The sequence below is a fragment of the Microtus pennsylvanicus genome, chromosome 11 (genome assembly GCF_037038515.1).
Source record: "Microtus pennsylvanicus isolate mMicPen1 chromosome 11, mMicPen1.hap1, whole genome shotgun sequence".
In the NCBI taxonomy this organism is placed as follows: domain Eukaryota; kingdom Metazoa; phylum Chordata; class Mammalia; order Rodentia; family Cricetidae; genus Microtus; species Microtus pennsylvanicus.
This window is the reverse complement of record NC_134589.1, coordinates 100,453,109-100,477,628: the sequence shown is the minus strand read 5'-3', so window position 1 is coordinate 100,477,628 and position 24,520 is coordinate 100,453,109. Positions and strand designations below refer to the sequence as shown.

The 24,520-nt window shown below is 44.2% G+C and overlaps 1 protein-coding gene across 3 annotated transcripts in view; it reads right to left on the bottom strand.

Annotated features, from left to right (window-relative positions):
• Snx29 (sorting nexin 29) overlaps window positions 1-24,520 on the bottom strand; it is a 420,267-nt gene that overhangs the window by 184,371 nt on the left and 211,376 nt on the right. For all 3 annotated transcript variants that reach the window (XM_075942055.1, XM_075942056.1, XM_075942057.1), the window contains one exon: window positions 1,979-2,085. In XM_075942055.1, the coding sequence (XP_075798170.1) occupies window positions 1,979-2,085 (107 nt within the window). The remainder of the gene's footprint in view (window positions 1-1,978; window positions 2,086-24,520) is intronic.

Here is a 24,520-nt window from a genome sequence, read left to right as displayed (position 1 = left end):
CCTTGAATCTGGGCCACACCTCTGCTGGCAGCCTATATGAAGACATGGAAGAAGGAAGCTTGCTCTCTTTGCCTGCTACTCGCTCTCACTGGCAAGTCCATTCCTTCCCTGGCATTAGAGCATGCTTCTTTAGCATTCCAGTGTCCGCTAAAGACCAGCCGAGACATCCAGCCTCATGGCCTGAGCAACTATTGGATGGTTGGACTTTCCATTGGTAGACAGGCTTTGTTGGACTAGCTGGACTACAGCCTGTAAGCCACTCTAGTAAGTCTCAGACAGACAGACAGACTGATGCTAGATTCATTCTATCAGGTCTGTTCCTCTAGAGAACGCTGACCTGCAGGCGGGAACTGTTTCTCACTCCACCACAGCTCTGGGGACCTAGTATTGAGGCACTGTCACCGCCCAACACTGTCTCATGGCCCACTGAGAAGAGCAATTGAACAGAGCTCTCCTAGCCCTGGTTTCTGACCCTCTCTTACCAGTCCATCCTGTCAACCGCAGCTGACCTTCCCCTAACCTCACGGAGTTAGAACTCAAGTTATCTGTTCCATCACTGCTCTCTCCTCCTGCTTAGGAACCAAATTTAAAAAGCATAGTGAAAGTGGTGACCTGGAGCCTGAGGGTGGCTCAGTGGTGGAGCCATGCTGTGGCATGTGTACTTAGCCCCCTCCCCTGCACACACAAATAAACATAAAAAATAAACTCTTGATAAATGTAACACATGCAGAGACACATATACACAATGACTCTTGATAAATGTTACACACACAAGCACATGCACACATGTACAAAAAAATTCAAAGACTCTTGATGTTATTATTATCTAGGTGACTTGTAAGGTGAATATTCTAATATTAAACCATCATTAGATGCTAACTTTGTAGGCAAGGATTGACCCTAGAGCCTGGCATATACTATTACACACTCTTATCACAGAGCTATACCCCGACTTTTATAACTGTGAAATAGGGTTTCACTAAGTTGCCCAGACTGACTTTAGATTTGTGACCCTCCTGGATTACAGGTATGTGCTTCCGTGAGCACTGTTCCATCAAGATGTGACTGGACTCAACCAGGAATCTTCCCTAGACTGCATCTGAACATGTGTGCCTATGTGGCACATGGGCATGCTTCTCTCTGTATATTACCTTTGTGGGGCTTCCCTCAGGGGAGCACACACTTGAACCAAGAGGTAAGAGCAACCTCTTCAAGACAATGGCTAGCAAAGGTTCTCTGTGGAGTCCTCGGTTCCTGGCCATTGCCAAAGCCTCTCTTCTTTACTATACTTACATCTCCCGTCAGCTGTGCTCCGTCCCTTCTGGCAGTCAGCTCATCCTGCACTAAATATGCAAAGCATCTGACAATCGCCTACATTTACAAGAATGAGGTTGGACATGGATTCGTTCTTCTCTAAATCTTGCACATCTGAGGTTAGAGTCTTCTCATGTGTGTGTATACATACATGTGTGCAGATTTTGAGTTCATGTGTGTGGAAGCCAGAGGACAACCTTGGATGATATCTCTAGAAATCACATATACCTCATTAGACAGGTTCTCTCCTTGGCCTGGAGCTTATCTGGTCCTCTTGTCCCTGCCTCTATAGTACCGGACTATAAGAGTGAGTCACCATGTCTCTTTTACCATGAGTTTCAGGCTGCAGCCCCAAGTCTTCGGGCTCCCACAGCAAATGCTCTCTGACTGGACCTTCTCTAGTGTTATACACTCACACTTTGACTCCTATTTTCTTGCCACAGGAGCCAAGTGTTTCTAGCTAAGTAATGCTCTTCAGAGAACCCACTTTCCCTTCCTCATCCAGTGCTCTGAGTTTACCTTTTTGTGTTTCGTCTTTCTGGATCTTGTACTGGCTAGTTGCCGTGGCAGGCAGCTCTCACTTCAGTCAAGACAGAGCAGCCAGCATTAGGGATAACCACAGAATCAGGAATTGGGTCGTGGGACCCAACTGGGTCAGCCTTACCTCAATGAGCTTCCTCTCATAGGAGCTTGCTAGTTCCTCAGCAACTTCCCCAGGCTTCTGTTCAGGGACTGTAACTTCTCCATCAACATTCCAAAGACTGGGTACAACTTTAAGAAAAGAAACACACTCAGGTAAGTGTCTTAACATGAATCAAGAATTACTCTCCCTTCATTTTAATGCATGTATTTAATTCATTTAATATTTATGCACATGTGTACGCAAGGCTACAATTTCTCCAGTGAGAAAGCTCTTGATAAGGGAAAACAATACAATTAGTAATTACTTCATCACTACAACACCCTTACAGTAGAACAAAGAAAGGGAGAATAAACAGTCTTCTGAAGGTATAAGGGTTAATGGGTTCTGCACGAGAGTTTGGAGAGTAGCCTCATCACCCTGGAAGCCTTGGAGGAAAGTATAAACATCTCAGCAGGGCAAAAGCTCATGCACACATCTTTCATATTGGCCAAACTTGTTCTGGGAGGTGGTACCTGCTTACAGTTTGCTATGGAATAGTACTGGTACGAGGTCCCAGACTGTGGTGGTTTGAATGAGAACAGCCTCCATAAGCTCCTATGTTTGAACACTTGGTCCCCTGTTGCTGGGACTGTTTGGGAAGGATTAAAAGGTATGACCTATTTCAGGAGGTATGTCACTGAGGACCAATTTGAGTTCTCAGAAAACTCAAGTCATCCCCAGTGTTCTCTGGCTGCTGATTGCAGATCCAGGTGTGAGTTTTCAGCTGCTCCTGTGTCATGCCTCTGCTCTGCCATCATGGACTCTAGCACTCTGTCTAAGATGCTTTAGTCAGGGTGTTTTAGGATAGCAATAGAAAAGCAACTAATGCAGAAGTAGAACCAAGAGCCATATGTAAAGACTCCTTAGAACAGTGATTCTCAATCTTCTTAATGTGACCCTTGAACACATATCCTCATGGTGTGATAATCACAAATCATAAAATTATTTTTATTGCTACTTCATAACTGTAATTTTGCTACTGCTATGACTCATATGCAGGATATCTGATATGTAACCTCTGTAAAAGGGGCCATGACCCACAGGTTGAGAACCATTGCCTTTGAAGGACATCCAACAGCCTTGGGGAAGCCTGTGAAACCAGTGCATCAAATCACTGCAAGACCATGCTATGGGAAACTGACCCCCAGGTCATGACACACAAGGCATGGTCACCCATTAGTGCCTGTTTTGTATTAAAGACCAAATAATTGAAAACTCAGAATGAGCCAGGAAGCTCCAAAGCTACTAAGAGAACAAAGCCAAGATAGGAGCCTGGAAAAGGAAAAGCCCAGTGACATGCTTTACAAACATGGGCCAGGCTCTGTTTCCAGCAGGTGCTAGGAATACAAGTCCTGAATGCCTACTAACCATATGGGATTATATGAGGGCAAAAGAAAGGCCTGAGGCAGCCCCAGTGACAGGAAGGGGCCTCCAGAACTGTAGTGCAAGCACTGGGACCTTGGAAGCTGCATGAGACCATGGCTGAGTTTCAGGCAGTCCAGTAACCAGGTGGCCATCAGCCATACTGGGCAGCCTACAGGAGAAGCATGGCCTCTGGTGACAGTGAAACACCCAGGGCTCTGAAACGCTGAGCTGACTCTAACCTCCAGTGACCCCTGTCTGACACTCAAGATACTTAAAGAAAACTTAGACTCCAGTAAAAGATGATCCAAGTAGCATGTTAAATTCATTCCCTTTAAAGTCTCATTAAAGTATAAACTGGTTTTGCTCTAGAGAAAAGGGAAAGGTGTGAAGGAAATGAAACAACAAGATGCATGGAAGCTGAGAATCAGACAGGCAGAAAAGAAAGAGAATTTCAGCCCTGGACATAGGGCTGACTGTTCAAGCTGACTTGAACAGAATGACTCAAGAAAGACTGTACACTGTGATACACACACCAGCCTGGGAGGCAAACAGGGATGGAAGATACCAAGGGCAAGACGTCCTGTGAGAAGTTGCAGTCAGAAGACTGGTCTGCTCTGAGAAGAAGCTATCAGTACATCTGGGCTGAGTTGAAAGTTAGGATGCATTACTGAAAACAGGGAGGTGAAGCTAATCCACAAGAGATTGTGAGATGTCCCAGTCTCCTCTCCTAACCCTACTTTCTCCCTGAATAGCAGGGACCCATCATGTATCTCCCAAGCAAGGTGACAGGAATTGGGTCCTCCTAGGAATCCAAGGAGCTCAACCTGAGGAGACTCTGGTGGAATTGTCACCAGGAACAACACAGTCAAGTAGACCTGTGGTGGTTGCAGTAGTGGTGGTAGCAGTGGTGGTGGATGCAGTTGCAGTGGAGGTGGTGGAGGGGGTAGAGGTGGTGGTGGAGGTGATGGTGGTGGAGATGGTGGTGGTAGAGATGGTGGTGGAGGTGGTGCTGGTGGAGGTGGTGCTGGTGGAGGAGGTGGTGGTGATAGAAGTGGAGGAGGTGGTGGTGGTGGTAGAGGTGATGCTGGTGGTGGTAGTGGTGGTGAAGAAGGTGGTAGAGGAGGTGGTGCTGGAGGAGGTGATGGAGAAGGTGGTGGTAGACGTGGAGGTGCTGGTGGACGTATTTGAAACCCCTGGCTGCTTCCTGTGGACTTAAGCCAAACACCACCATGGAACCGTGCTGTGGACAGACTGGCACTTTAAGATTTGTCTCATTTGGTCAGAAAATGCTGCAGATGCACAAAAAGCTAGGTCCAAACCAAGAAAACCTCTAAACAGACACAGTATGCTTCAAAATATGCTTAGATGCTGGGGGGGGATAAGCTGGAGAGAAAAAACCTCTAAACAGACATAATATGTCTCTAAAATGTACTTAGATGCTGAAGAAAAAAAAGAAAATGGATATTGAAGTGATAGAAAAATAAATAGTTTAAAAATAATAAAGCAAAGTCTTATAAAGAGAGAGTAAAGTGATACAAAAAGAATTAGCCACATATGGATGGGAAATACCATTACACAGGCATGTGGAGCAGATAGAGTGCTTTGTAAACTTTAAATACTTTAAATGCTAATGAACAGAAAAATAGCTGCTGAGAGATGAAGAGGAAACAGGAGGTAGAGACAGAAGAAAGGTAACACCACATGACAGAACACAGACTAAAATAAATGGATTGATTAATTTAAGTTATAAGAGGTAATTGAGAACAAGCCTAAGCTAAGGCTGAGCTTTCATAATTAATAATAAGTCTACTGTCATTATTTGTGAGCTGGCAGCACAAAGAAAATTCTAACTACACCCATCTGTATGTCGGATGCTTGCATTTGTGATTCATTACAGTGGCAAGGTCACCACAACATGGGGATCTGTGTTGAAGGGTCAGAGTGTTAGGATATTGAGAAGCACTGGCTTACAGACTGTCTCTCCCGACCTAAAGTCTATTCAGGCTTAAAAATGTACTTCTAGCCTCCTTGTCTTTGTGAACTTTGCTAAGCTTCAGCTATTTTGATAATCTGAGTCATATAAGAAACTGTTAAATTCTATAATGGTATACTCTAAAAGAATCAGGAGAGTTCGCAGTCTCTCTGTGGACTATATCTATGAGTTAAAACTTTTATTTTGATAATAAATGGAGATACAATTTGGTAATTATTTTTAAGGCACAAACGTAGCAGAGATAAGGCTTTAAAATATTAATCATATAAAAAGCTATCAATTTACTGTAAATTGTTAAAGATGATTAAGACACACAAATTAATGGATCAAATTATTTGATATGTTCAGAACTATACTTGTAGTCATACTAAATACTAATACAATTAATTATAGAAGAAGTTTCATTGAGTTGCCTATGTGTGTGTTTTCAAGGTTAAACCTAATACAAGTAACTAGAAACAAGCAAAGGTGGTTTAGTGTAGATATACCTAATAGATAATGGTCCTCAAACTTGCCAGATATCAGCTGAATATAGAACTTAAAATGTTAAATGCAAAAAAGGTTACCATAACAGACAGAGAACCCCCAGCTCCTAGTGGTGACCACAAGGTCTCCAAAAAACATGATGGGTCACAAAGACTTCACCTGAATTGTGGTGACCCTTACCACTGGGCATAACTTCCCCAATACCCTAACTGCTGCCAGGACCCTACCTGTACTGACTTGTTTTGTGTGTCAGCTTGGTATGCACGGTACAGTCATCAGACAGGAAGGAGCCTCAGTCGAGGAAATGCCTCCATGAGATCCAGCTCTAAGTCATTTTCTCAATTAGTGGTCAATGAGGGAAAGCTCAGCCCATGGTGGGTAGTACCATCCCTGGGCTGGTGATCCTGGGTTCTATAAGAACACAGGCTAGTCAATCCAAGGACGCAAGCCAGTAAGCAGCACCCTTCCCTGGCCTCTGCCCCAGCTTCTGCCTCCAGGTTCCTGCCCTGCTTGAGTTCCTGTCCTGACTTCCTTCAGTGATGAACAGCAATGTCAGCATATAAGCTAAATAAACCCTTTCCTCCCCAACATACTTTATGGTCATGGTGTTTAATCACAGCAGTAGAAACCCTAAGACACCACCCAAACTGTGGACAAGCAGTACAAAGTGGATTGCGCCACTTTGCCTAGACAAAGTAATGACAGTCCCTCACATGCTCCCCCTCCACAGGAAAAGTCTCTCAGGTCTCCGTGGCCTGGTGGCCAAAGATTGATACTGTCCTAGGATCTCAGTCCCCAACGAAGCCATCAAGACCATAGGGGCCTAAGATAGCTGTCTAAGTGTCTGTCATCTTAATTGATACACAGACCATTTGGATTATACTTCCTGTTATAATTTATCCTCAGATTTCTGATGGCACTGATAACTAAATTAACTGTAGCTTTGTCAGCTTGTCAGCAACAGGCAACCAGTTTCTTCCCTAGGACTACAGCTACTATGTCAATTCATTTCATACATAAAAACCGGGCTTTGCTTTTTCTAGATCTACTAGGTCTCCTGTTGAGAAAAGGCAGACAGGTTTGCCTTGTTTACAGGGTTCATATTAAAGGATAAAAAGGAACTTGCTTTGCAATGACTGCTCTCCGTAATCAACCACTTAGGCAAATGATTACACAGAAAATGGTTTTAAGTTTATGCAAATTCTGAAGGTCTAAGAAAATGATTTAAGACATATCAAAAATGGGAAACATTTCAGATTTCTTCCCTCTTGTGCCATTGTAATACTACAAGTTCAAAGTTCAGAGTTTTAACCTTGATAGATGAAGTTCTGATGAGCTCGGTAAAGCACTGAATAGTCCAGCTATTCTATAGACATCTATGAGCTGCCTTTTCTACAATATGGAGCTCAGTAATGTGGTGGTTTAAACAAAAATTGCCCTCATAGGCTCATAGGGAGTGGCACTATTAGGAAGCATGGCCTTCTTGAAGTAGGCGTGGCTTTGTTGGAGGAAGAATGTCACTGTAGGGATGGGATTTGAGGTCTCAGTAGCTCAAGCCATGTCCAGTGAGACAGTTCACTTCCTACCTCCTGCAGATCAAGATGTAGAACTCTCTCAGCTCCTTCTCCAGCACTGTCTGTCTGCTGCTACCTTGCTTCCTACCATGCCGAACATTGTCATTTCAAAACCCCATGTGAAGATTCCCTGGAACTGCTTCAATACTAGGCTGCCTGTCCTACCATAGGCTCACAAATGACAACAGAATACAGAAGGCACAGGCACTAGAAGCAAATGAGCCTGAGCTCGAATCTCGATTAGGCGACTTTCTGCAGAGTACATGGCTGGCCTGGATACAGTGGTCTGGGGGGAGATAAATACTCCAAGTCGGCAGGGAAATGTTGAAGGGATCCAAACAGAAATGGGTGAGGCAATCAACAGGATGCCTGGTTCAGAAAGCAAGCCTGTCTGCATTTGGTGTCCTGACCATGAACAGAATATCAGGTTGTAATCTTGACATCCACCCAAGTAAGAATTCCCATTTCTCTAAATCCTCAAGACAGGCAGATCGGGTGCCTTACTAAACAGCAACTCGGTACTGATCACATAAGCCACCATCACCTGCCTGGACAACAAAGGCAGTGTGGCTGCTCCTCCCACACCTCCCAGCTACCGAGATGGTTTACTGCATGTGCATAAGTGAGCAAGCATTCTCAGCCTCCATTTCCATTTCTTTAAAGGAAAAAAAAATGTACTTTTTCTTGTGGCTTTATTTCTTTAAAAAGTTTATTTTCTTGGCTCATTTGGTAGCTCATGTGTGAAAACCAAAGTTATGTTTTATGTTTTAATTACTGTGCCTATGAGTAATAAAAATGCCTCTAACCAAGAACAGACATTTCCTGAGGTGCCGGAGGCTGTTGTTCATATAAGATCGCAAGCCTCCTGTTTTCACTTCCCTAGCCAAGTTTGGGTGACCCAACTTCACCAGATGTACTGGGCCACACATAGGCGGGAGGGACATAGGCTGAAGCGTGCCACGATGTATACTCCTCCCTAACTGGACAAACGTAAAAGTAGAAGTGAGCCCCTGACTGACCTAACTCAGCACCACTTTCAGGAGGCCCTGGAGTGGAGCTGGCTAATATTTAATTAAAGCTTGTTTTAAATTTGGCTCACATTTGTGGCAGAGGTCTTATTCTTGAAAGTGGGATGAGCATGCTCTCAGAGACTGACAGAGGGAAGACACTGAGGACATGCACCACACTGAAGGACAGCCTGAGCTAGAGAGTGAGGCTTGACCTTAAAATAAAGATTAAAAATAATTTAAAAGTGCTTTTAAAGAAGGAAATGACAGCAGTTAGATTCACTGGGTGCTCACTACGTGTCTGGCACCACTGCAGACCGTAAAGACCTGAAACATTCCACCCTTGTTCCCTGATTCCACCATCTTTTCAACAATGGCCTGGGAAACAGGAAGTGATGTCACCATCACCATGAGCAGGGGTGATACGATGTCAGACAGTGGTGGCACTCACACATGTGTGGTGATACTAAATAGACACTGGACTGTATAGTCAAAGCTGACCCACTGGTGGCTACAGATTGTATGAATTATAACTATCATGAAAGCTTGGAAACAGGATCACTCCTGGCCACACACCTGCCAATATGTCAACAAGTAAACACACATGAATACATGCACCTTTTCTACACAATACAATTGACCATGGTGTAGTGATGGAGGAAGGTCATTGGTTAAATAATAAAGAAACTGCTTGGCCCTGATAGGTTAAAACATAGGAGTAAACAGAACAGAATGCTGGGAGGAAGAGGAAGTGAGCTCATACGCCTTAGCTCTGCTCTCTGGGGCAGACGCGATGAAGCTCTGACCCAGGATATACGTAGGCTAGAATCTTCCCGGTAAGCGCACCTTGGGGTGCTACACACATTATTAGAAATGGCCTAGTCCAGGTGCGAGAGTTAGCTGAGAAGAGGCTAGATATAATGGGCCAAGCGGTGTTTAAAAGAATACAGTTTCCGTGTAATTATTTCAGATAAAGCTAGCCATGCGGGAGCCAGGGCGGCCAGAACGCAGCCCTGCCGCTCCTTCAACAGTGTGGCATAGTTCTCTCTGACTCCTAGCAGGCCTCATCATTGCCACCTTCATTCGCTATAGTCCTAGCACACAAGTCTGGTCCCTTCTTTATCATAGCCACATTATACCTTGACCACAGTCTTACCATCCCAAGTCAAAGAGCACAGCCTTGCACCTTACCAGTTCTGTGCATGTGCAGAACATAACTGCAGGATCAATGGAGTGTTCTGTCATGGTGACCTACCATCCTGTCTCTGTGGGCCTCAGCTTCTATACCTAGTACCAACCCAAGTACAAGGCTCTCAGGTTCCATACTAGTGTTATAATTTTTGTTTTCATTTTTATTTTTATTCAAGGCCAGGGTCTCACTGTATAGGCCTGGCTAACCTGAAATTCACTATGTAGACCAGGCTGTACTCACAGAGATCCACCTGCCTCAGCCTCCCTGGTGCTAGGATTAAAGTTGTGTGCCACCATGTCCAGCTCACTGCCATGCATTTTCAAAACAAAATCTAGAGGAAACAAGACAAACTGACCGAACTGAGATGGCTGCATACTGAGCTCAGAACAAGTCATCCACCCAGTGGCTAGACTGAAAGGCCCAGAAAAACAGGCAAGAGAAGAAAGCCAGTACAAGTCTGAAGTGGCAGGACTTCGACCCGGACCATGTGGTGGTGGCATATGCCTTTAATCCCAGCCCTTGGGAGGCAGAGGCCGGCAGATCTCTGTAAATTCAAGGCCAGCCTGGTCTACAAGAGCTAGTTCCAGGATGGCTATGACTATTACACGTAGAAACCCTGTTTTGGAAAACAAACAAACAAAAAAACAAAAAAACAGAGGCTCAATGCCAGCTCAGCACAAGCCTGCAATTCCTAGAGACACTTTCCAGCCACAGGCAACAAAAACCAACCACAAAAAAATTAGGACAGTAAAGATAATTTTTGTTCAGAAAAAAGGTGAGAAACCTTCACACAATTAATGTTGAAATTCTGAAATATGTCCGAGGGCCAGGGACCTTCAAGGACAAGTATCATGGATAAACTATAGAGATGCCTACAGCACAGAGAAGGAAAAGAAATAACATCCTTGAAACTCAAGGTCATGGCAAAGTCTACTGCTTCAAGGCAAATGATACATTTAGAGCAAAAATCATGTTGAAAGCTCACTTCCTTATGATTTCTCAAGAATGACAAAGGATCAGGTCACAGTGAAAGGAATCAAGGCCACAGACCAGCACAAGACACCTCAATGTGAGTGGTCTTAAGAGGGGACTCAAGAAGAGGGCCAAGGAAAGTGGGTGCTCATGTGCAGAAAGCAAGCAATGCCAGGGAGGCCATATGGGATGGATGGGGTATTAAAATGCAGATGCCTGGGCCTTGTTTGCTGCAAATTAATTTGTGGATCTGAAAGAAGGTCTGAGAATCAGCATTTTATACTGAAAGTTATTTCTACATACAAAATAGTGTGAGGAGAAGAATGTGATTTTAAAAAAATCTAAATGCAAGAAACCTTAGAAGTACCCCTAGTCTTCATGACTCCAGAAGGAAGCACAGATTCGTGAGTCCAGGCAAGGCAGGGAGGCCTAGGACCTGAGCTGGAAAGAAGCTGGGCTATCTACCTGTGTCATGGACTCCTGGCTGCTTTGAAATGAAGCTGACTATCTTCCAGCTACTGTCTACCAGAAACTCACCAGCGTGGATGAGGAAGGCAAATTTTATACTTTGTATAAGGTGTGTATGGCCACAGTTGTAGCTGATGCTCTGTGAGCAAATGAAGACTGGATGATCTACACTGCAGGCAGAAATGACAAACTTGGCTAAGTAAGGACAGTCCTATTACCAAGAGAGAAGAGTAGAGAAATAAAACACAAAGAGAAGGGATGCTCTGGGGCGGCCAGATGTGTGTCCTTGGCATGACCGACAACAAAAGAAACAGCAGAAAGGTGTCCCAGACACACCGTGACGCCTGTGGCCCAAGGGGCTGGAAGACCAGCGACTGGAAAAGTAGCTCTGAGGAAGAGAGTGTCCACTGCAGGCGTTAGACTAGCAACACACCTCTAGGTGTGTCTATAAGGGGGTTTCCAGAAACAACTAGACTGTGAGGTCTTTGACCTCTCAGTGTATTGATCCCTTGATTTACTATTGACAGGGAGTAAAAACAGAACGTGGCTCATCTGGAGGGAACAGATCACTGGTCTGTGACTCTAGGGATGAACCTTATCCTGGCCTTTTTCTGTATCCCTTCTCTCTGACACCATGATGTGAGCCATTTTGTCCCACCGTGCCCTCCGGCCAGGGACACTATGCACCTAACACATGCTTCCTCCCGTAAGCTGCTGTGCTCCTGTACATGGTCACAGCAAAAGCTAAATACGTCCACCTTCCTGTTGTGAGAAAGCTTGAGACCAGGGAGACCAGGGAGACAGAAAAAAGCCAGGACCATGGTCCTGCACCTCTTCACCGCAGGTGTCCCACAATACAGACCACCACTGTGTGCAACAGTCAGGCTCAACCTAAACAGGATATACGTAGCACAGCCCTCTCCCAAGGCTCAGGGATCTCTGCTCAAGAGACTGAGGTGAGAAGACTGTGAGAGCCAGGATGACTTCCAGAAAATCGCATTTGCCAGACAATAGTGAGCGTCTGCACAAAACCTGCAAGAGTTCAAACCAGACAATAGTGAGCGTCTGCACAAAACCTGCAAGAGTTCAAACCAGACAATAGTGAGCGTCTGCACAAAACCTGCAAGAGTTCAAACCAGACAGTAGTGAGCGTCTGCACAAAACCTGCAAGAGTTCAAACCAGACAATAGTGAGCATCTGCACAAAACCTGCAAGAGTTCAAACCAGACAATAGTGAGTGTCGGCACAAAACCTGCAAGTGTTCAAACCAGACAAAACCTGCCAGGGAGGGGACAGGAGTCCTTCCTGTTTGATAGCAGCCGAGAGAGTCAGTTTTCTTCAGTGGTGTGAATGCAGGTAGGTTAGCCACACCCTGGGCAGGTCCTATCCCCAAAAGGAGGCAAAGCAAATAGGACTTGATAATTGTTGGGTTTTGGGGAGTGGGGTAGTTTGTTTTTTAAATTTTAGTCTTTAAAAGTTGAAGTTAGATGGGTAGGGAGGTGAGGGTGGATCAGAAGAAGTTGAAGAGTAAATATAATCAAAATACATTGAATGAAATTTTCAAAGAATTAATAAAAGTTTTTTTTTAATGCAGCACTCAGGAGGCTGAGGCAAGAAGATCAGATCTGAGGCTACCCTGGGTTACACAGAGTGTTGGGGACCTCATGGTGAGGGGCACACTCCAAACCATCCAGCACAATTAAAGCTGATTACAACTAGAGGCAGGCAGAAAGAAGGGCTCCGTTGGCCTGTGTCACAACAAGCCAGGAGAGCCAACACAGCCCCCCTCAAAGCCAGGCAAACAGGTCAGGGCTGACTAGATCACACTGAGTTCTGAATAGTCCCACATGTACCAGAAGCTAAATGCATTTTTCTCCCTAGTAAGAAAAGGACTTTGACATATTGGGAACAATACCATGATAAATGGCAAGCCAGAGGCTATTTCAAAAAGTCCACAGAGATGTTCTGCCTTGACAACCTCCCTGAAAATCCTAATTATGTCTAGGAACCCAAACTTCAGTGCCATGGAAGAAGCAGACAGCAGAAAAAGGGGGAGTCTGGGGAGGGGTCCCGTTCACCACACCAGAAGCCACAGGATTGAGCCTGACTCTTTCCTCCTCCAGTTGCTTTTGGTCATTATCACAGCAACAGAAAACACACATTGGAGCAGACTGACGGTAAACTAGAGAGACAGGAGCTGCTCTCTGCAGGCAGGGCTGGCCCTGCTGAAAATCCCAGAAGTGATTCACACAAAGCCCCAACTGCAGCGGTAGAGGTCCCCGTGGATCTCCATCCCAGCAAAGGTAAAGGCACGTGTTTCAGTGTGGACCAAGTCCTCAGCAGCAGAACAAGGAGGCACATCACCAGCACAGGTGACACGCTGGAAAGAAGAGTGTTGGCAGACATGGTCGATAAAGGCAGGTGACAGCAGACCACGTGGCACCTGGCAAAACACAGAGCTGCATCTGCTTTTCTCAGGAGGGAGCAAGATCAGTAGGTCTCTGGGCAAAGTCATGTGACAGACTGGCACCCGAGGCAAGTGCAACACTGAGCTACATCCCATTTCTTTTTACTTTTAAGAAAGGCTCTAAGTTACACAGGCTGATCCTGTACATGCAATTTTCCTGCCTCCTTCCAAGTAGCTGGAACTACACCAAGCCCGGGTTATGGTAGATTATCCAAAGAGTAACTGTCCTCGTCTTGTTCAGTACATCAGCACACTCGGTCCTGCTGTGAACTCTTCCCTCTAAAGTGAACTCTACACTCAGTTCAGAACCCCGACTCTCAGTGATGCCCCCAGTCCTTCTCTCTCTCTTTCACCAACACTTCTTTTATCCCATACTCAGTCTTGGATGGACCTTAACGCTCACTCTCCTGGAGGTCTCACTCTGCGGGGCTCCAGACACACTGCACTTGCAGCTCAGGATTCTACCCATGTGCCTCATTTCAACATAGGAAAACTGGACTCCACAGAGGTCAAGAGTCATAGAAGTGCTATGAGTTCTGAGGAGACAGGAAGGGCTGCTGGGCAGGAGCCAGAGCAAGATCCTGATGTTCTCAGGAGGGCAAATGCTTTGGAGCTAGCAGAGAAGGGAGGTAAAGCCTCTTCTGAATCTATCACTTGGAAGTTGTAGAATGTGTCCTACACACTTGGTTTATTTTACAGATTTGGGAGAAGCTGGCAGGGACAGTGAGGCTGTGTGTGGTAATGAAGTGGTACTGGGAGAACAACACACCTCCATTTGGGGATTAGCCATGAGTTCTCATCTACTTGTGAAGCAATGACTTCTGCAACATCAAGGTCAGGGGAAACACCACACAGGGAATCGGTGCAGCTCAGCTGACAGAGTGCTTACCCAGCATGCACCAGGTCTGGAGGGCAGCCCCCAAGCACTGCAAAAATTAGACATGGTTGTGCTCACCTGGAACCCTGGCATTCCAGCTTTTAATTAATTCTAACATTAAGGAGCAACTAGGTGTGTGTGTGGGAGGGGGGGTGTTGACATGTGACAGGACAAGACAGTGCAGAGGTTCCTCACCTGTGTTCTTCCTGAAGCCACAGGTTTAACTAGAATTTGATCTCCTTGATGGAGAATCCCATGGAAAATTACCTAACTCTGTCTAGCAACTCAAGGTCAAGATGCCCCAGCTAACTTACCTTAGCTTCTGTTGAACTGCTTGCTTGTGCAAAACCTCCTTGCAACCACACCTCTATCTCTAATTCACTCAAAGTTGCTAAGGGATGTAGTTGCTACCAGAATGCAGTTTTTTTCTTTAAAAAAAAAAACCTATTCTGAACACTCAGGGATATACTTGCATCTCAAACACCTGAATACAGTCCCAGCTGGCTGGAACACTTTCAATTGGCTATAAACTCTGTCTGAGTGGCCATCTCCAGTGGTCTCCCCAAAACAAATATTCCCTGTAAGGAAAACATGTCCACCTCCCTGTAGGGAGAGCATGCTCTCCTCCCTGTAAGGAAAGCACACCATTGCCCTGTAAGGAAAGCACGCCCACACCTATTGCTCTGTAAGGAAAGCAGGCCCTCTCTGACTTATTCTGAAGCAGTGCAGGAGCACTTGGGCAGAGCCTAACTGAAGCCCCATGCAGGAAGTGTTATAATTAGAGCCACACTAATAAACTGCCACAACAAATCTGGAAGGAGGAACGTGACTTTTCTCTGAGAACAGAAGACTGTCATTTCATATGAAGTAACAGTCTGATGACTGGGGTTCAGTCTCTGGGACCCACATGGGAGAGGGAGAGAACCAAATCCTGTAGGGTCCTCTGGCCTCCACATCCATGGTCTAGCATGCATAGTTCTCTCGCACAAGAATAAACAGATGTAATTAAAAATTTTAAAGAACTTTGGTCGGTGATGGCACACTCCTTTAATCCCAGCATTCGGGAGGCAGAGTTTGAGGCCATCCTGGTCTACAAAGCTAGTTCCAGGACAGCCAAGGCTACACAGAGAACCTCTTCCTCCAAAAGAGAACTTTAAACAAACTCGAGAGCCAATGATAATTGTCTTTAGATCTCACTTGGCTCCAAGAGAGGTCGAGAATAAAAGCCACCATCTTGTTACAAGAACCTCAACAACCTGGTGTGCTCTTACTCTCCACTAGCAGATCTTACATGCAGCAAGTGACATGGCCAGCCATGAAGAGACTCTAGGCATATGAGAAAAGGACCTCAGGTGGCAGAGCAGTTTCAACAGGAGATCTGAGGGCAGCAAGGGCCACAGAAGTCATCTGCCTAGCACACACCAAAAAGCTGTGGGACAACCCATGCTAGGGGTCTGACCTCAGACACATGGGGCATAAAGGGTAGATGACAAACATTTCATTTGTTTGCAACTGCATGTGTAGACATGTATGTGTAACTACGTGTGTAGATGTGTGCATGCATGGAGAGTTGTCATGTCTGTACCAAAAGGTATAGAGAAAAATACGAAGTGTCTCTCCCCACATTCCATTCATAGAGCCTGTGCCCAGGATATATGAAAGGTGTCAGGGGGACCGGGCTGCTAATCCCTGAGCATCTCACAGCCACATGCTTTTCTAAGAATGAGCTTACCAAACTGAGACAGACGCTAAGGTTGGCGTAGTAGGACATATATGTACAGAAATGCATGACGGGATGAGGGAAAGGTGGAGGATTATTTTTTAAATCATGCATGTGTGTTTTATATCTGAGTGACCATGGCATACATATGTATCACAACTTAAGTGTTGGTCCTTGGCTTCTACCTTTGAGATGGGATGTTTTTATGCTTGCTGCCATATAGCAGACTTTGCTAGCTGATAACTCTGGGGGATTTCCTATCTCCACTTCCAGTCTCTCTTAGGAATGCTGAGATAACTAATGCTGCCTTTCCATGAGTTCTGGGGATCTGACCTCAAGTCCTAATGTCTGCACACCAACACTTTACCCGCTGAGCCATCTGCCCAGCCCAACATGTGGTTTTTAAAGAGCATAGTTAAGTACCATCAGTCACTTCACCTGAGGTTGACTTCAAAGCCAACTGTTCTGGTGGTGGGCAAACCAGCACCTTCTAAATGGAACCTTGGCTATGGGATGTCCCAGTGTGTTTGGTTGGTGATTTTTACCATCCAAGCTGGAAAGAACCACACAAGAACAGGACAAGACCAGTTTATACAGTGACCTAAAGTCTTAATAGTATCCTACATACCCACATGACTCTCCAGAATACTTGGAACAAGTGGTACTCCTGTTTGACAGAGAAGCACCCTGGTGTTCATGGATACTGAATGGACCCGCTAGGGTTCCAGGAGGCCTTAATCAAGTCTGTAAACTCTTCTAAAGGGACCACCTGAGACTGAACCCCTGACTATTCAACCTGGTCCAATGCCCTGCACATGACGGGCCAAAATAAAGGACTTAAGTAAGGTACTAGCATCCTTAAAAATACAAGAAGCCGCTATCTATCTTACATAAAGATACAGGAGTATTTGGGGGCTGCCTGTACATGTATGTGCATGTGGAGGCTAGAGGACAACCTTGGCTATCATTTTTCAGGCACATTAATTCATTCATTCATTCAAAAAAGGCATCTCTCAGTTGGCCTGTAGCTTACCAAGTACACTCGTGTGGCTGGCCATGGAGCTCCAAAGATCTGCCTGTCTCCAACTCACTACTAGGATGACAAGCACATGCCAACTGGGTTGGCTATGCTCTGAGAATTAGACTTGTTCTCCTAATTGCAAGGAGATATTTCCTTTGCAATTTCATGTCCAACCTTTCTCTCCAGCCCATGAGTTTTCTCTTCAGTCCACTAAGCCCCAATCATGCGACCACTTACTCCAAGGCTGGCAAGACCTTTCTCAGGAAAGCAGAGCCACGTAAAACAAAGGGCTAGTAAAACACAAATAGACAAGAAAATAAACATGGAGATTAGCTCAATTTTTTGATAAGTTGTTTTCATTAAACCTACCACATCAGGTTAGGAAGACACCTCAGTCAGTGGCTACAACACTTGCCATATAGGACAAAGGACCACACTTTAGATCCCCAGAACTCACTTGAATGCCAGGCAGGTATGGTGGCTTGTCTGCCATCCAGTCTTGGAAGACAGAGACTGGGGAGGGGCACTCCCAAAAGTAAGCTGGCTATAGCCCTATCAGCATTGGAATGAGAGACCTTCCCTCAATGAATAAGGTGGAAGAGCAAACAAAGATGGTTCCCAACAACCTCAGACTTCTATATGCATTGCACACATGTACGTGCACGCGTCCACACACACGAAAAAAAAAACTGTAAAAGAAAATGAACCTATCATGTTGAAATAAACGCACTGCCTTAATCAAACCTGTTCTTTCTCCCCAAGCTTTCCTTCTTCATTAAAAAGGTATTAGCATAACTTTCAGCTGATGTCCAGCATGACCTGGCTCTTCAGTCACACTGACACACTATGTCTGTCTGCTCCTTCCTTGACTGAAAGCAGCCGGTGCAGATGCAATCAAACGGGTAAGAATGCCCTCACTTCCTGCTGGGCTAGATTTGATTTGGATTCACTAGTAATAAAAAAAAAAAACAGAGCTGGAGAAATGGCTTAGCGGTTAAGAGCACTGACTGTTCTTCCAGAGGACCTGAGTTCAATTCCCAGCAACCACATGGTGGCTCACAACCATCTGTAATGAGATCTGGCGCCCTCTGGCCTGCAGGCATACATGGAGGGAGACTTTCTATACATAATAAATAAATAAAATCTTTAAAAAAAAAACCAGCAGGGCTGGAGAGATGGCTCAGTGGTTAAGAGCATTGCCTGCTCTTCCAAAGGTTCTGAGTTCAATTCCCAGCAACCACATGGTGGCTCACAACCATCTGTAATGAGGTCTGGTGCCCTCTTCTGGCCTGCAGACATACACACAGACAGAATATTGTATACATAATAAATAAATATTTAAAAAAAAAACCAGCAAAATCAGATATAACAGAACTCCTGGGAGCCATGCTCTCCCACAGATGGTAAAACTCAGCTATACACTACCAGCATCAGCACTCTGGCCAGCTACTGATTCCCAGGGGAGCTAGAGGACTTGGAGACTGCCATTGGCTGGCAAGCAGGAGTTCCTTTCTCTCCTCCAACCCTGGACTTGAACTAAGTACCATTACAATCAAGGCATGAAGGGAGGCAGACCCATCAATGACAGCCCACATGGAGGAGACAGAAAAATAAAAACAAACAGATCCACAGACAGACTAGATTCTAATAACACAAAATTCCAGGATAAACTCGTGTCAAATGCATCATGAAACACTCCTTTCATGCACACCAGTACTAGATGTTTGCAGGGCTTCTCTACTCAGTATTAAGTCAATTGTCTTGCTTTGTCTACAACAGTGAATTCTAAGGGACCAACAGACAGACAAGCCCTTGTGCTCAATAACCATCAATCCTCTTAAGAACCCAGGCAGTTTATGAAGTTGCAATTGGAATCCTGGCTAATTTTTTTTAAATCTGGCCTAATTGTAAAACTCATCTAGAAAATGAGAAACATTGCCATTAAAAAAATAAAAAAATAAACAAGAACTACTTCCAACACTCACAAATACTGCAAATGAAATAAATCACAAAAGAGCAAGATTTGATTAGGCAAAATAAAAAGAATTTTAGTTTAAAACTTGCACAAAAAATTAAGAGAGATATTTGCCACAAGAAATGGTATCATAAATAAAAAGTACATAACATAAATATCTAATTTAAAGTAGCATTTTTTTTAATGTACTAAGCATGATGGCACCCACATGTAATACCAACACTTGTGAGGATAAATTAGAAAGGAGAGTTCAGGGCCAGCCTGGCTTACATAATGAGATCCTGTCTCAAAATTTAAAAATCAACCAACTACTAATTGAATAACTAAAACTACCAATGAATAGACTCAACTATAAAACCCAAGACAGCAAGCATATAGTCAATATATTTATACAAACTCAAACACTGTAAAATAAGGCCAAATATACCATTAAAAAACTGAAATAATGCACACAAAGCTTTGGAAGATGAAGCAAGCATGCCACATGTGGCTTCCATGCAGACTCCTTCTAGAAAGCCACTGATTTTCTTTGCAAAGAGCCCTGAAGTGCTTACTTGGTCTCTTCCAGGAGCTAACCCCAGAGAACTAATCAAAACCCCATCCTAAAGTGCAGGCATAGAGAGCCACTAGACCAGGACCAAGACTATAGCCATAAATAAAATGGGCAGAAGATAGCCACAGGCACGGTGGCCCAGTGCCCCACGCCCCAGGAGGGCAGGCAACACTGTGATGGGCAGGTGCGTGGTGGGCTATGGAGAGAAGAAGCTGAGTGGTTCACACACTGTGGAGAGAAGCGGGACTGAAGACACAAAGACAGTAAGGAACACACTGATATGAGTGGTCTACATGGCCACCCGGGACCACGTGATGTCTGGGCCTGTGCTGCCACCAAGGGCCATGCCTGGGTCCATGGCCCTACCACACTTGGGATCTGTGTTAATGCCTGTGGCCTGTGTTACCACCAAGGGCCATGCATATGCCCATGGTATGGGCCATCACCTGAAGGAACATTGCCAAATTCTTTTTATGAGACTACAATTACCCTGATACCCAAACCACATAAAGACATTACTAAGAAAGAGAAATATAGACCAGTCTTACTCATGAATATTGATGCAAAAATACTAAATAAAATAATGGCAATTCAAATCCAAGAACACATCAGAATCATCATCCACCATGATCAAGACGGCTTCATCCCAGGAATGGTTCAACATACTAAAATCTGTCGATGTAATCCACCATATAAACAAACTGAAAAATAAAAATAACAAAATAGAACATCCCTTCATGATAAAGATCTTAGAGAGAGCAGGGATACAATAAACATACCTAAACATAATAAAGGCAATATACAGCAAGCCAACAGACAACATCAAACTAAATGGAGAGAAATTCCCACTGAGATCAGGGACAAAACAAGGCTGTCCAGTCTCTCCATACCTATGCAATATAGTTCTTGAGGTCCTAGTTAGAGCAATAATACACAAAGGAGATCAAGGGGAAACAAATCAAAAAAGAAGAAGTCAAACTCTCACTATTTGCTGATGATATGACAGTTTACATAGTGACCCCAAAAATTCTACCAAGGAACTTCTACAACTCATAAACACTTTCAGTAATGTAGCAGGATACAAGATTAACTCAAAAAATCAGTAGCCCTCCTTTACACAGATGATAAATGAGCTGAGAAAGAAATCAGAGAAACATTACCCTTCACAATAGCCACAAATAGCATAAAAGTACTCAGAGTAACTCTAACCAAACAAGTGGAAGACTTGTATGACAAGAACTTTAAATCTTTGAAGAAAGAAATTGAAGAAGGCACCAGAAAGTGGAAAGATCTCCCATGCTCTTGGGTAGGTAGAATTAACAGTAAAAATGGCAATCTTATCAAAAGCAATCTACAGATTCAATGCATTGCCCATCAAAATCCCAGCAAAATTCTTCACAGACCTCGAAAGAACGATACTCAACTTCATATGGAAAAGCAAAAAACCCAGGATAGCTAAAACAATCCAGTACAATAAAAGAACTTCTAGAGACATCACAATCTCTGACTTCAAACTCTACTACAGAGCTACAGTACTAAAAACAGCCTGATATTGGCATAAGAACAGATAGGAGGACCAATGGAACCGAATAGAAGACCTGGATATCATCAATCCACACATTTTCAAACACCTGATTTTTGACAAAGATGGGGGAAAAACTCAAATAGAGAAAATGAAAGCATATTTAACAAATGGTGCTGGCATAACCGGATATCAACATGTAGAAGAATGAATATAGATACATATCTACACCATGCACAAAACTGATGTGGGATTTCGCTCTGTATGCTGTGATTACCATTAAAGAATAAAGAATCTGCTTTGGACCTATAGCAGGGCAGAAGTTAGATAGGCAGGGAATATTAAACTGAATGCTGGGAGGAAGACAGCAGAGTCAGAGAGAAGCCATTTAGCCTACACTGGAAACAGATGCCAAAACTTTAGCCAGTAAGCCACAGCCTCGTGGTGATACACAGATTAATAGAAATGGGTTAAATTAATATGTAAGAGTTAGGAAATACAAAGCTAGAGCTAATGAAGCAGTGATTTAATTAATACAGTCTCTGTGTGATTATTTCAGGTCTGGGCAGCTGGAACAAACAAGTGGCCCTCCTTTCTATACAAAAATAAAGCCCAAATGGATCAAAGACCACCCTGAATCTCATAGAAGAGAAAGTGGAAAGTATACTTGAACGCACTGGCACAGGAGACCACTTCCTAAATTTAACCCCAGCAGCACAGACACTGAAAGCAACAATTAATAAATGGGACCTCGTGAGACTGAAAAGCAAAGGACACGATCAACAAGACAAAATGACAGCCTACAGAATGTGAAAAGATCTTTAACTGCACATCAGACAGAGATCTTTTCTCCAAAATATACAAAGAACTCAAGAAATTGGTCACCAAAAGAACAAATAATTATTAAAAAATGGAGTAGAGACCTAAACAGAGAACTCTCAACAGAAGAATCTAAAATGGCTGAAAGACACAGAAATACTCAACATCCTCAGTCATCACAGAAATGCAAATCAAAACAACTCTGAGATTCCATCTTACACCTGAAGAATGGCCAAGATCAAAAACACTGATGACAACTTATGATAGAGAGGTTGTGGGGAAAAAGGAACACTCCTACACTGCTGGTGGGAGTACAAGCTGGTACAGCCACTTAGGACATCAGAAACAGCCTTCCTCAAGACCCAGTAATACCACTTTTGGGTATATATCCAAAGGATGCTCAATTGTGCCACAAGGATATGTGCTCAACTATGTTCATAGCAGCATTGTCTGTCATAGTCAGAATCTGGAAACAACCTAAATGCCCCTTGACTAAAGAATGGATAAGAAAAATGTGAGCCACCATGTGGTTGCTGGGAATTGAACTCAGGACCTTTGGAAGAGCAGGCAATGCTCTTTACCACTGAGCCGTCTCTCCAGCCCCCTGAGTTCAATTCCCAGCAACCACATGGAGGCTCACAACCATCTGTAATGAGGTCTGGTGCCCTCTTCTGGCCAGCAGGCATACACACAGACAGAATATTGTATACATAATAAATATTTTTTAAAAAAAAAGAAAAATGTGGTACATTTACACAATGGAGTACTACACAGCAGAAAAAATAACGACATTTTAAATTTTTCAGGAAAATGGATGGAGCTAGGAAATGATGTGGGAATCCCCTCTGTGTGTTGAGATTACCATAAATGAATAAAGAAACTGCCTTGGCCTTTTGATAGGGCAGAACTTAAGTAGGCAGGGAAGATGGAACTGAATGCTGGGAGGAAGAAAACAGAGTCAGGGAGAGAAGCCATGGATTCTCTGCCTGAGATGAACGCCAGTTAGAATCTTGCCGGTAAGCCACTGCCACGTGGCAATATACAGATTAATGGAGATGGGTTAAACTAATATGTAAGAGTTAGCCAATAAGAAGTTAGAGCTAATGGCAAAGCAGTGTTTTAATTAATACAGTTTCTGTATGGTTATTTGGGGTGTAAGCTAGCTGGGCGGCCAGGACGAACAAGCAGGCCCTTCCCCTGCAACAAGAAAACATCATATTGAATAAGGTAACCCAGACCTAGAAAGACAATTATCACATGTACTCACTCATAAGTGGTTTTTAAACATAAAGCAAAGAAAACCAGTCTAGAAATCACAATCCCAGAGAACCTAGACAACAATGAGGACCCTAAAAGAGACATGCATGAATCTAATCTACATGGGAAGTACAAAAAGACAAGCTCTCCTGAGTATATTGGGAGTATAGAGACCATGGGAGAGTGTTAAAGGGAAAAGGAGCAGAGAAAAATGTAGAGCTCAATAAAAATTAATTAAAAAAATATAAAATAAAAAAAAAGAAATAAAGACAGAAGGGGCAGGAGTCCAAGTAATCCTGTATTGCGCATCAAACAAGCCTGTGTGAGGAAAAAGACAAAGAAAAAGAAGAGGTGGAGAAAAAAAGAAGGAAAAAGAATAGTGTTGTTGTTATGTTTTTTGGTCTCTTTAAGAGACAAGCCATGCCCACTCCCAGGGACCCCAGATTCTTCTCTGTCTTCTCCTGGTGCAGGCGCCCCCCCCCCCGGGGTGTATTATTGTCCCTCCTTTCTCTTTCTCTTCTTTTCTCTCTCTCTGCCCCCCCTTTCTCCCTTTCCCCTCCATAACCCCCTGAATAAATATTCAACATGTTGTGTCTATCCATGTCTCTGTCTCCTGCCCGCCTGCCCCAGCCACTCCGGGGTCTGGCATGGGGGACCCGCCAGCATTTCCCACTGCTAGCTTCTTAGGGAACCGCCAGGGGATCTTGGGCGGGCCGCTCGGGAACCGCCCGGGGATTTTGCAGCATTTTTAAAAGTTGTGACTCAGAAATATGACCTGTAAATGATTCAATATTTCTTCTTTGATCTTGTCTCTCCTCCATAACCTGATTGGCCACTAAGCCTTGTAACTTTTACCCTCAAATACATCTTGAATCCTATCTTCTTCCTCTAGTTTGACACTATCGTGGAATCATATGGATATGTTTACTTTGTTTTATTTTGGAGACAGGGTCTCACTATGTAGACCAGGATGGCCTCAAAGCCCACATCCTCTTGACTTGGCTTTTTCTGAGTCCTGGGATTGATACCATGCCCCATACCCAGCAGGACATGAAAACCTTGAGGCTGGCTCAGTTTGTAAAGTCCCTGCTACACAGGAGGACTCAATTTCAGATCCCCAGCAGCCATGTTAAAGGGGGAGCTGGAGAGATGGCTCAGTGGTTATGGGCACTTGTGGCTCCTGCAAAGGACCTGCATTGGATTCTCAGTGCCCACAGAATGACTCACAACCATGGGTAACCCCAGTTCCCCCATGT